Raw genomic sequence first — 13,609 nt, 5'->3', positions numbered from 1 at the left:
GTATTCATTTTCGTGTACAGAAATGTAGTAGTTAAATGTAAAATGACACTGTTCAATGTATAAATTTAATATAGATTAATCTTTGTTAAAGCTGTGTTTTGTTGTTTGATTTACATGACAGACAACAGCAGCTATTTATAGGTTGCTGTCACTTTAAGAGTAAGACTCCATGCACGCACACATCCGATAGATACACTTCCGAATTCTCACCTTGTTCAATTAAGACATAACCGAATGTGTTTACGAGAATACTTGCCGAGAGGGGTATTTTGACTGACATAATGCGTGTATGTGTCCATCCAAGTGCATTTAGGACGCGAAAGAGAAATGAATTTGGAGTTTGCGAGCTATCTGTAACGCACCTCTCTCTCTCTCTGTGTGTGCGCGAGCCTTGTATGTATGTGCGTCTGTGCGCACTGCGCACCGATAACAGCGTGGCGTGCGATACCGAATTAAACCCTCTTTTGCCTCTTCTAGCGCTGGAATGGTTTTATATCTATTTAATGTGTAAACTAGCAAGACAAAACACGAGCAAATGATAATGTGTGTGTAACTTCAGACTTACACAATAAATATATGATATTATGGGTTTTATAAGCGTCAGTTCCATTTGTGTGGTCCTTTCCTCCCTAAAAAAACATGTAATAATAATAACAATAATAATAAAACATTTCAAAGGTAAATATATATATATATATATATATACACTAAATATATACCTCACCTGTCCATCTAACACTGGACAGTGGTAGATCTTGGAAGATCTTGGTTCTTTATAGGAAAAAAAAGGGGCACTCAAATATTTGTACTATAACCTATAAATGCACAATTTAATTCTAAAAATAATTAATATATGACACTTAAAATTTTCAACCAAAATGTTGTTGCAACCATGTATGAATGAAAATGCATATTAGCCTACATATAATTACATACATTACAGAGAATTTAGAGAAGTATGGACTGTACAGGTGAACAGATGGGTAAAGGTAAACAACATATTGGTCTACACTTTTTTAGAAATAAATTGTACATAAATAGGTGAAGCAAAACAAATGTGTTCGTGTCAGAGATTCATTTAAGCATTTAATTCAGACAACAACAAAAAAACACTGCAGACACTGAAATGACATACACTATGTGGTACAGTACAAATATTTCGAGTGTCCCTTATTTTACTATAAAGAACCAAGACTGTCCCTTATTTTCCTGAACTTCCACGAGACTAAAGTTCAAAGTTTGATCTCCTTAAAAAGAGACTAAAAATCAAGGTGTAGTTAACTTGGGGTGATATGAGGTTAGGCCTACCTGGAGGACTGTCACAGGACAGGAGTGAGGTAATTTGTCGTTTACGTTGTGATTGACAAGACTGTAATTCGACCTTTACTCGAACTGTTGTGTCGTGTCGCGCGCAATTTATCTCATGACATCAGCTGCGTTTAACTAAATATTTAGATTAAACATTAAGATAAAATGTACCTGATTAATTCAACATAGTATTTTTAGCTAACAATCCTTTGAGTGAACTTTTTGTTATTGAGGAGAAAATGCTAAAATTTGTTTACTCTCTAAATCAAGATGAAGTGACTCAATTAAAAATTATTACTATTGTCCTACAGCAAAAAAAAAAAAAAAAAAAAAAAAAAAACCCTTTCTGGCTATTTGTGGTCCAGGCTTTGAAATGACGCAGATCTTTTATTGATTGATAGTGATGTGGGAGCCTCTGGTGGTTAAAACGTGTAAATTGACAATTGTGTAAAGGCTGGTGTCTTTATGCCCTTATGTCTTTTTAAATATTCAGAAAGAAAGTGATATTATTTGAGTGATTTACTTTTGTTTTCTGCCAAAAAGAAGACAAAAAGAATAAAATCATTTTAATACTGGCATAAAGAAATCATATAAACCCTTACAGATCCCAATAATGCTCAATTATAGCTGAAATTAAACTGTATATTTTTCTATTTATAGGATTATATTGGTTTAGTTTAAGCTATTTCTTAAACCACAGCTGAAAAAAAAGTCCTGAAAGTGAATGATGAAAGCAAATTGCTCTATTAGTATTAAAAAACAAAAAACAAATAAACCATCCAGTACATCCATGTAATCCTCTGGTATTAGTTAAGTTTGCCATTATAAGTTTTGGCCTTGTGCACAATTCATTCACCTATAGCTTTTGGAAAGCATGAAATACTAAAATTTACATAGGATAACTAATAAAAATGACTAAATAAAATTCCTATACCCACATACATAATCTCATATTCTGATAATATCCTTGACATTTTACATTTAAATCTCTCCATCCGTCTTGCTCATCGGGTAAGGCTGTGGTAGTGCATATTGTTTTCTGGTTCAACTGGAAGTTCTTCTCCGTGTGGAGGGGTGGGGCTTAGTCTTGGAGGGTGGGGCTTGCGTGTTAAGCTGCCCAGGTGTTGGGGACAGGAGAGGGGTGGAGTGAGAGTCGAATGAGGGGTTGATGGAGGAGAGGGGACGGGAGTACGGGGGTATCTTCTTCCTGAATGCATATAAGCATCTGGAGAGTGTGCAGAAGGTGGAGCCATGTTGGGATAACAAGGCGGGCTGAGGGGATCAGTAGGGGTGATATAATTACAGGAAGACTCATCTGTTCCCTCAGGGAAATCCTGGAATGTAATGTGAAATAATTAAAGAATTTAAAACATCACATCATCAACAAGAACAACAGTAATACTAATAATGATGTCTTACCGTTTCATTGAGGACATATAGTCCACCTGGGTTCCGACGATTATGGTAATTTCTAGCAGGCACGATATCAACTACAGTAAAGAGAGTATTCAAGCTTTAATAAAAAGAAATTATTTAATAATGAAATAAAAGCAAATCAATTCTTTGTATTATACACAAAGTGTAAAAAGTGCACTTAGTAATTTTTATTGTTGCTCTGTTTGATATGAAAGTGGCCTTGGACTGACACCTTGTGGTGTGGATGTAGCATAACGCAAAAGCAAAAATTTTGTAACTAATGACATTGTAGAATTCATATATTTACTGTCAGTCACGATTAATTTATTTAAACTAACATGTCCAATTACGGAGGTTACAGATAAACAGAGTAATATTCTGCTGGTTATGTGATCTCAAAATGGCTGCCTCCATGAGGCGACCCACTCGAAAATAAAACTTTTTTATTAGTCTACTGATATTAAAGTCATTACTTTATGTAATAAGTGTTGTTAATGTTAACTATAACTAAAAAATAAATAAATAAATAAATAAATAGTTTCTGGTAATTGAAATAAATCTGAAAATAAAATATGAATATTAAATGAAAAACTTAAAGTTAAAAAATGTAAACAAAAATTAGAAATGTTGCCTCAGCAAGAAATCTGCAACTAATGTAAATAAAAAAAAACATGAAAAAAAAAGTACTAAAATGACTAAAACTAAATTTTAAAAGTAAATTAAAGCTATATATAAATATATTTTTAAAAAACTAAAACTAATACAAATAACAATAGCACAAAACAAAATTACTATAAGTAACATTTTTTAATGAGGGAAAAATTACTGAGTGCACCTTTAAAATATTAAAATAGGAGAACATTGAGTTTTATCATTAGTTATTCTGCAACAATTAACAAAATTACCATCATGATTGTCGTTACTCTGCTCTGCTAAATTTTGCCTGCTCTGTCTGGCAAGCTGTTGTCTTTTTCTGTAGATAGAATAACAATGTATTTTTGTTAGCAACATATCTGACTGTGATCAAAATATCAAATGCAATATCATATACATTTAGTGCACAAACAGAAACCTAAATGTGTAAAAGATGAGTTCTTTCCAATTTAATCAGTTGCTTTGCTCTTTGTTTTTCATCTGATCTGTGGAACTTTGGCCTCCTAACATTTGAAGCACAAAGACTTTTCTCACGAGTACAGTGTGAGCTGCTGAGATTTATTGTGGCTTGCTTTAGACTAATCAAAGATAATGAATATAGGGATAATAGAGCTGGTACTTTTTGGAGGGTTTCCAACAGGCGCAAACAGTCACCAAGGTGATGAGTAAGAAAATGCCTCCCGTGGAGAGGATGATATATAGAGAACTCCGTCCTGCAAAATTTAAAAGAAGAATACAGGGTGAAATAGTACATCTCCCTGTGTACATCTCCAAAAAACTGTGCTCTGGAAAACCAAACTATTCTGTAGACAAGGTTAAGGAGACCTCAAATGGAAGACTGATTGCACAGGTTGCCAGGAATACCAAGTGCAAGAATGAATAGGGCAACGTGGGGCTTTTTTTAAAGGGTAGACTGTGCAGAGGGAATGCAGGACCCCGCTGAGCTCAGAAATGTGTGACAGAAATGTGTGCAAGTGGAGAGATAGATGGATGAAAGGATCAGCTGAGCTCTAGTGGAGCAAAACTGTAAACACTCTCCTTCATCAGCTCTTTTCATAAACACACACAACCAGCCAGAATTAAAAGATAGTTCACTCGAAATGAATTGTTTACTCACCCTCCTGTTGTTCCAAAGCCATATGCTGCTATTTTTCCATGTTTTTCTTTTGAAAAATCGACGCCAGTTTATACTTTCTTCGGAAGTAGAATATGGAAGGCGGTCTGGCGGAAGCTAGATATTTTACTTCATAACTTTTTTTACACAAACGCATTGTTTCGCTTCAGAAAACCTTTATTAACCCCCCGGAGTTGTGTGGAATACGTTTATGATGGATGGATGTGGATGGAGACACTTTCTTCATCTCATACTCGTTTGGTAACGCTTACTGCCATTATAAAGCTTGGATGCATATTTATTAATATTTCTCCGATTATGTTCATCAGAAAGAAGAAAGTCATATACACCTAGGATGGCTTGAGGGTGAGTAAAGCTTGGGCTAATTTTCATTTGAAAGTGAACTAATCCTTTAATACTTTATGTTATTTCAGCTTTATTTCAATTACTGAAAACAACTATTTTTAGTTTTAGTTAACAACAACAACTGCTTTGCAAGACTTGGAATAGTGCACAAGTCATATGGACCATTTTATTTTTTTTATTTATTTTCCTTGTAGAGTTTGTTCACTTGTGGTCTCTGTGAAGTATTGTTGTATGGAAAAGAACTACATAAAGATTCTCCTTTGTTTTCCTTTGTGGTCCATAGAACATTTTTGGAACAGCATGAAACACCTCTATTTGTTTATGTCTTTTTAAAATATATTTATATCTCATTATTTATTCCTTATTAAGCAGGCAGGTTGTAATATGTGTGCATTTCTTGGATGTTTTTTTCCTTTTGATTTTTTTTTTAAAGATTGTTCATATACTGTACCTGATAATTGCTTATCACTAATGTAAAAAAATCACGTTGTAACATTTTCACTGTTCGATTGCCTGAGTTCTTGTCCTTGTTTGTTACTATGTTTTCTAAATAGTTTCACACCTGTTCCTTGTTTTGTTAATTATCATTCACTATATAAGCCCTTAGTTTTCCCAGTTCTGTGTTCATTGTCATCAGTGTGTAGTTGGTTTGCTTATTTTCTGTGCTCATTAAAATATATCTTGTTTATTCTTCGTCTCAGTCTTTTGTGGATTACACCACACAGCGTAATTGTGACAAATCATGCGGCTCTTTATTTTTTCATGACTTTTTTCTGTAATAACTTACAAGTTGTTTGTGTTTTATATAGTAACATAGCATAATTTATTGTGGCATTTCAGGTCATGGATCATGGATGAAGGAGACAGTGGAGTCTCAACACCTACTGTAGACAGTGAGTTTGACAGGCAGGCTCTTCATACTGCTGATGGGGTTTTCCACCCTGCAGCTGTAGACGTCATCATCTGACATCACAACACGGGAGATGGTCAGGACCTTCTGGTCATGTGACAGGAGCAGACGCGAGTCATTGGTCAAAGTTTTCCCACCCTTCAGCCAGCTATAAGTGGGTTTGGTGCCACTATTGTGAGTGCAGTTGAGTATGAAGAACTCAGTCAGCTCCAGGACGGATGAGGCCACCATGTGAACAAAAGGCCTGGACACTGGAACTGTGATAGAACAGAACATGAATAAGGAACGTTGCTCTTCACATAGATTAAATGTCCATGTCTGTCTTACCATCCACAGTTAGGTTGACATATCGCTCCCCAGTGAAGGTATCATCAGTGATGGAGATCTCCACCTCATATGAGCCCTCATCAGACAGCTGCAGGTGATGCAGGAGCAGGGAGCCGTTCTCATACAGGAGGATTCGACCTCGGTACTCGGGCCTAAGGTTCCCAATGATTTCCGTACCAATGGACTGGACCACAGTGATGGGTTTGTCTCTTTTCAGTTGCCACTTAATAACGGGCTGGTCGGAGCTGGTGCTGGTGTAGGTCACGGAGAGAAGGGCGGAGCCTCCGAGTGTACCTCGCACTAGAGGAGACGGGCTGCTGATGTTCACCCCACCTACAAATACATACAAAAAAATACATTCACAATCAGACGAATCAGTGGTTTGGAGCGTGTATCAAACTGCCAAAGTCACGCCCCCCAGTGGTGAACCATTGACATTTCGAAACACTTATGACATAACGAAGCCTCGTTTACTGAAATCACGTGACTTGGCAGTTTGATACATGCTCCAAACCACTGATTCGAAACAAATTCGTAAAGCTTCGAAGCCTCATGAAGCAGTGTTTTGAAATCGCCCATCACTAGATATTGTTGAATAAAGTTGCAATTTTGTTTTTTTAGCACACAAAAAGTATTCTTGTCGCTTCATAACATTAAGGTTGAACCATTGTAGTCACATGAACTGTTTTAAATATGTCTTTAGTACCTTTCTGGGCATCTGAAAGTGTTAATTATCTTGCTGTCAATTTTTATCAAAAATATCTTAATTTGTGTTCTGAAGATGAACGAAGGTCTTACAGGTGTGGAACGACATGAGGGTGAGTAATTAATGACAGAATTTTCATTTTTGGGTGAACTATCCTTTTAAGTCTATTATTTTGAATTGCATAGATATGAGTTGTGGAAGATGGGAGTATGCAGCCTGATATTAAGATATTGAATATATTATATATTGGCACCTCAAGGGTTTAAATATAAATATGATAATTATATATATATATATATATTAATTAATTATAAATAATTAACTATTAATATTATTATTATTAAACTCTCCAGTGAGATACCTGCTGGTAAACAGCTTTGTGCTTATTGCCTCTGAGTGAGCCAACATGTCCTTGCCCGCTTTGCCAGGGCAGTACGAGTCAGCGTGGCATGGCTCAATCACTGTGGTAACAATTCTCAGTGCTGAGGTCTTGCCAGGATGAGCTAACAAAGGTCTGGATTGTAGACTTGCTCTCCTCCAATCAGGGGCAGCTGTGCAAGAGACATGCTCTTTTGTGGATGGGGGGATGTAGACAGTGAGGCCCAGTGATTCTGCTAATCAGAGAACTCTGAGGAAGACTAGGATTTAGTTAGGATATGTCTTGCATTCATCCCCTTTCCTGGCTCATCTGTACCTGATTTTGAGAAAATGTGATTTCATCAAGCTAATGCCAACTCACTAATGCCATTGTGATTGTTCTGAACTTGCTGTTTGTACTTTTTGCACAAATGCATAATTTAAAATGAATCTAATGCATGGATGGAGATGAAAGACAGCATGACATTTTTTTCTTTTGCTGAAATACAAAAAACTCGTCTGTGAAATGATCATTTAAAAAAAAATTATAAAAAATTTCAATTTTTTAAGAGTTTTTGTATAATAATTCCATTTGCCTTTTAACTTTCTTACTATTACATTCATATTTTTTAGACAATGTTTCTGAAAAAACAAAACACAAATTGAAAATGTACATTTTCACTGAGTGCCCTAATTAAACTTGACTGATCACTCTATTTGTGATATGTGTCATCCAGCCACCCACAAACAAAACACACACTGAAAAGTGAAACTGACAACAGCGTACACTTTTTCCTTCTTCCTCTTTAGAAAGTTTTCCCTCAACATGAACAGTAGAAAAGTCATGATGTTGTCTTACCTGCCAAGGAAAAGATGAAAAGCCATAGGAGAATAAACAGTGAAGGAACGGCTGTCTTTTTGCATGATGCCTCCCTCTCTGCCTTCATCTTGGGAGCAGCGCTGGGTTTCTCTCCCACACAATCAGCATGATTTGTCCACTCAAGGCACGTCGCTGCGAATGCAGAGTGCTTCCTGCCAGACGGGACACTGGCTGCTCTGAACCCCACTCTCAGGACCCCAGCCTGAACAACAACTCTATGTGCGATCTCGTATGTGTGTGTGTGCTTTGCTTGCTTTACAAGCTTCTCCACAGTGATTATTTTCAGGGCCCCTTTGTGTGTGTGCATTTGTGCATGTGTGCGCTTGTCTCCTCAGTAAAGGCACTAGGATGAGTGCGAGATGGTTGGAGACGTGTTTTTGTTGTTATATCTGTTACATGGCAGATATGAGCAGTCATGTATTAGAGCATATTTGTGTGACATGATATAATACATCCGCAGTGGTGTTCAAAAGCAAGACGCAATGACACATTTTGACAAAATTGAGTTACGAATGAAATCGGGGCTCTTAGACCAGGGGATTTCAAACTGGGATGCTCTTTCTGTCTTGTAAAGGTTAGAAATTAGTTATTTTATTTTATTGACAGCCTTTGTTTTATATTTCTATTCCAGTTTATACATCTAGAAGTACTCAATGGTGAGTAGAAAGAAAAACAGTGTCCACTTAATAGAAAATAAATGTATGTAGCTATGATCAGATTTTAAAATTGATATAAAAGAAACTATGTAGATAATTCAGTATAGACATTTATTCAGTGGCAGCCATTAAGTCGATTAGGCAAATCAGTCAATATACAATTTTAACAATGATATCGTCTCCAGTCCCCAACTTTAATGAGGGTTCAAGGAGGACTAATTCAGACACTTGACGTATAGTTTACAATATGAATGAAAGGAGAACTTTTTTTGAAGCTGCTATACAACTACTCAAGGATAAGTGCTCAGGCTGAATAATACATGCTTTTTCTAAAAAAAAAAAAAAAAAAAGCTCTCTACTCCACCAACCCCTAACCAGGCCCTCCCACATGAGCACATTGTAAGCCCCATATATCTTTGACCCACCAGGCCATAACGGATGAAAAGAGGACCTACAGGTTGCTAAGGCATCAGTCTTCAGCGAAAAGGCCTTTGTGCACAAGAGTTGGATGTTTTTGTTTAAACAATTCTTAGAAACACTTCAAATTGATCTATATGGCCAGTTTCAAATTCATTTATTTTAATAAATGAATAATTAGAGCAATAAAATATTATAATACTATATTCATTGATTAATGTAGGCCTATTAATTTATTTTATTATTTTATTCTAAGTATATTTTAAAGGGTTGGTTCACCCAAGAATGAAAATTTTGTCATTACTCACCCTCATATCGTTCCAAACCCGTATGACTTTCATCTTCAGAACACAAATGAAGATCTTAAAATCTGAAATCTTTCTATCCCTCCACTGACAGCTATACAACTACATCTTTCAAGGCCCAGAAAGGTGGTAAAGACATCATAAAAGTACTTCATGTGACTCCAGTGGTTTAACCTCAATTTTATGAAGCGACGCGAGTGCTTTGTTTGTGCAATAAAAACATAATTTACCACTTTGTTTACAAAATATTAATCTCCAAAGCGCGTTCGCGCAATAACATCTATACTCCCGTGCGTCTTGGTGCGCTCGTCTCGTGAACATGTGCGCATGCGTGTTGTGTTGTCGCCGGAGTTAGCTCTTGGGCTTGCGTCAACATAACAGGCATACGTCGTGGTGCTCTCGTGAAAGCGCGTTGGAGATTAAAGGGTTAGTTTACCCAAAAATGAAAATTCTGTCATTAATTACTCCTCATGTCGTTCCACACCAGTAAGACCTTCGTTCATCTTCGGAACACAAATTAAGATGTTTTTGATAAAATCCAATGGCTCAGTGAGGCTTGCTTCGCCAGCAATAACACTCCCTTTTTCAATGCCCAGAAAGCTACTAAAAACATATTTAAAACAGTTCATGTGACTACAGTGGTTTAACTTTAATATTAATTCAAAATACGAAATTAATATGAAAATACTTTTTGTGCGCCAAAAATAACAAAATAGCGACTTTATTCCACAATATCTAGTGATGGGCGATCATGAAGCTTTACGAATCATTCGAATCACTATTTTCAATAGTTCACGTGACTTTGGCAGTTTGATACGCGCTCTGAACCACTGAATCGAAACAAAAGATTCGTAAAGCTTCGAAGCTTCATGAAGCAGTGTTTTGAAATCGCCCATCTCTAGATATTGTGGAATAAAGTCGCTTTATAATATTAAAGTTGAACCACTGTAGTCACATGAACTGTTTTAAATATGTTTTTAGAACGAAGGTCTTACGGGTGTAGAACAACATGAGGGTGAGTAATAAATGACATACTTTTCATTTTTGGGTGAACTAACCCTTTAATATTTTGTAAATAAAGTGGTAAATTATGTTTTTTTTTTAATTAAAAAGATCTTCATTTGTGTTCTGAAGATGAACGAAGGTCTTACGGGTTTGGAACAACATGAGAGTGAGTACTTAATGACAGAATTTTCATTTTTGGGTGAACTAACCCTTTAACAATAATTATTTTGTGTAACTCTTCATTGTAACAAGACATTATTTCCACTGCTGAAAAGAAATAACATGCCAGGAACTGTGGCCTAGCCATCACATGTCTGTCTGGGAGCTGATGTCATTGTCTTACAGAGGTCAGCAGCTGCGGTGGTCACAGACACCCACTGACAAAAAGAAAGATTCACTATGAGAGACTGCAGCAGAAAACCCTAGGTACCCAGTAAATCTAGAAAAACTTGAAGGCTTTAGTATGTATACTTAACGTTTTAAAAGGAGCTTGTTCAAATAGTTAATGCCAATTATGAGCAATAGTGATGCTAGAAGCAAACACAACTAATTGTTAAGCACACAATGACAACAATTAAATAACAACAGATGGCATTTCTGATAATATATGCCAAACCAAGACAGCAAATTAGAAGAGCTAAAATTGATGATCCAAACTGAGTATTTGAAATGTTAGCCTCCCACTCAGCAAAAAGAGCAGATGATGTATGCAAAATGGCACAGAAAGAAAAAGCTTTTTAATGGAACATACAGTCTGTTATCCTCAAGGGCCTCCTCTGTTCTTGGTGATCAAAGCTTTAGTAAGGCTCTCTGAGACACAAACATACTCGCACAAAGCTTGGCATTAGCCTTTGTCCTCTGGTGGATAAAAGTCTTCCCGGACTCTCTCATCTTGTGAAGAAATCTGTCAAGTGGAGTCAGTGGGAACATCCAAGGTCAATAGTGCACTGAAAGCATGAAAGATCCTCGCACACGTCTCCACTGGAGAATATCCTCTTGAAGCTGTAGTGCACATGCACTAGACTTCATGAGAACATTTCATGAGAAAAGAACTTATAATTTCCCCCAAGAAACTTTGAATGTACTCGTAAATCATTTCCAAACTTTAATAAGACATCTGTGGTGCTTTTTGATGTTTGCTAGCTCTTGGATCATATTCTTTTGTTACATGGAAAAAAAACAACAACAAAACAGCATAAACCTTTTTCAAAACATCTATTTTTTTGGGGTGAGTAAATGATGACACAAGTTTTAATTTTTAAAACTATTCCTGTAATTATCATTTTAATATAGTTACATAGCCGATATTTGTCAGTTGTTTTTTAGGCTATATTATTTATATACTATTATAGTATTTATTAATATATTAATTAGCTTTTATTTTGATATTTTCAGTTTTCATTTTAATTTTAGTTTCTTTTAGTAATTTTAGCTTTGCTTTTTTTTATTTTTATTTCAGTTTTAGTTTTAATAATTGTAGTACTTAACTTAAACCTATTGTATTTCAGTTAGTTGTTACATTTAAGATTATTTTAACTAATATTTATAATTTTAGTTTAGTTTTATTTCAATCAACAAAAAATGATTTTTAATAGTTAACAAGAACAACATTGCTATGTGCACATTCTGTTGCTTTGGGAAAAAGGTAGTTCAAGCATCGATGTGCTTTTGTTGCTGGTAAACTGGTTATATACAGGCTCCCTCTACTGGAGGTTTTGATGTACTGCCACCGTGAAACACAGAGCCAATTAAGCACTAAAACTGAACAGTTCAAAGAGTGTTGAGATTGAGACGGGTGTTTCAGATGTGGAGAGTTTTTTCAACATCAATCCACGACTGAGATGCTATGAGATTCTACTGATGTAGCAGCCAGTCGGTGCTAATGCTAACTGAGCATGTTTCTGTGAGGCAAAACAGTAACTGGCTGTCACAATTATGCAAATCCACTCTCATTTTTTTGTGTTAAAACACACACGCACACATTTTCAAGTGTAATTCGATCTTTCATAGGCTATAAATACATGTCTGTGTTGTGCTTGTGCAGGTTAGCTGAATGTTTTTGGCGGAATGGCAGCTGTCAGGTCAGCGGCAGTACTGCGTTGTCAGGAACAGTCTGTCGAGGGCAGGAATCATGGGACACACACAGCAGCAGTTTGAGAGACAACTGTCTTATGGCACTTTGTGTTGCCATAGGCAACCTGTAAGAATTCTGTTAGGAAGTCATGGAGCCAGTGACAGAATTCATTCTGGGGAAGTTACATTGGAGCCCCCTAAAGCTGAGGCCTGCGCGCGGAGGAGGGAATGTGGGCGACTGAGTTCAAGCGCTCATTTCTCATCCGGGGAAGAAGACAAGTTGAGCCACACAAAGAAATGACATTTATGGCAGGTCTTTGTTGCTGTGCGGAGGACATCTTGTCCAGTTTTTCCTCCTGCCTATCCAAAAAAATGAAAGAAATGTTGAAAGTCAGTAGCCTACGAAAATTGATCGAAAGCCACTTGATTTGAGGAAATCAACTTCATAAGGTTAGGCCACACAACATCAGTATAATCAGTCACTGTGAAATAAAACATTCAAAGCAGGATTTATGAAGTCACTCCAGTTTGTTTAACCTGGGGAATGTGATTCATTGTGTACTCAGAGTACGTCAGCTGAGACGCAATTGAAAAATAAGATTAACGGAGTGCTGTATGTTTTTAATTATGAAGCGTAGTACAGAGTCAAATTAAGTGCAGCTCTTTATGTAATGGCTGAGTGATTAATATTGTCATGGGGAATTAGATTCATTATTTATGTTCTCAAACCTCCCATTCTTAAAGGGATAGTTCACCTAAAATGCAAATTTTGTCATTTATACTCACCCTTATGTCGTTTTATATTCGTAGGAGTTAGTTCTGTGGGACAAAAAAAAAAAATCTTTTTCATAAACTTACAATCACTGGATACTGGAGATTTCAAGCTTCAAAAAGTACATGAAAGCACCATAAAAGTGGTCCATATGACTCACACACTTAATTCCAAGTCATAAGTTTTGTGTGATGAACTAGACCAAAAATTATGTGATTATTAATGTGTATTTATGTAGTAAACATTTTATGAAAACATGTCTATTGAGATGGCCTTTAGTCGTGAATAATCACTTATTATGCGCCAGAGAAACGTGCGCGCAGCCATCTTTAGAATTTCGTCT

The 13,609-nt window shown here is 36.2% G+C and overlaps 1 protein-coding gene across 1 annotated transcript; it reads right to left on the bottom strand.

The window, feature by feature from the left end:
* Nucleotides 1-1,861: 1,861 nt before the first annotated feature.
* On the bottom strand, nucleotides 1,862-8,270 carry hepacama (hepatic and glial cell adhesion molecule a). The gene is made up of 7 exons (XM_051863853.1): nucleotides 8,018-8,270; nucleotides 6,096-6,428; nucleotides 5,744-6,025; nucleotides 3,998-4,091; nucleotides 3,630-3,697; nucleotides 2,728-2,798; nucleotides 1,862-2,642 (listed from the first exon to the last, which is right to left on the bottom strand). Exons 1-7 carry the CDS (start codon nucleotides 8,103-8,105, stop codon nucleotides 2,313-2,315), a joined length of 1,266 nt encoding a protein of 421 aa, XP_051719813.1. The 5' UTR covers nucleotides 8,106-8,270; the 3' UTR covers nucleotides 1,862-2,312.
* Nucleotides 8,271-13,609: the final 5,339 nt, after the last annotated feature.

Source organism: Ctenopharyngodon idella, chromosome 15, assembly GCF_019924925.1.
Source record: "Ctenopharyngodon idella isolate HZGC_01 chromosome 15, HZGC01, whole genome shotgun sequence".
NCBI classification, from domain to species: domain Eukaryota; kingdom Metazoa; phylum Chordata; class Actinopteri; order Cypriniformes; family Xenocyprididae; genus Ctenopharyngodon; species Ctenopharyngodon idella.
This window is presented reverse-complemented; position numbering and strand designations above follow the sequence as displayed.

What these genes read in the sequence shown, in the direction of transcription:
- hepacama (XM_051863853.1), bottom strand. Translation starts at nt 8,105, where the DNA reads ATGAAGGCAGAGAGGGAGGCATCATGCAAAAAGACAGCCGTTCCTTCA. An exon ending in TTTCATCTTTTCCTTGGCAG is followed by an intron (nt 6,429 to 8,017) that starts GTAAGACAACAT and finishes ATGTATTTGTAG; the next exon opens with GTGGGGTGAACATCAGCAGC. An exon ending in TGTTGGAAACCCTCCAAAAA is followed by an intron (nt 3,698 to 3,997) that starts GTACCAGCTCTA and finishes TTCTATCTACAG; the next exon opens with AAAAAGACAACAGCTTGCCA.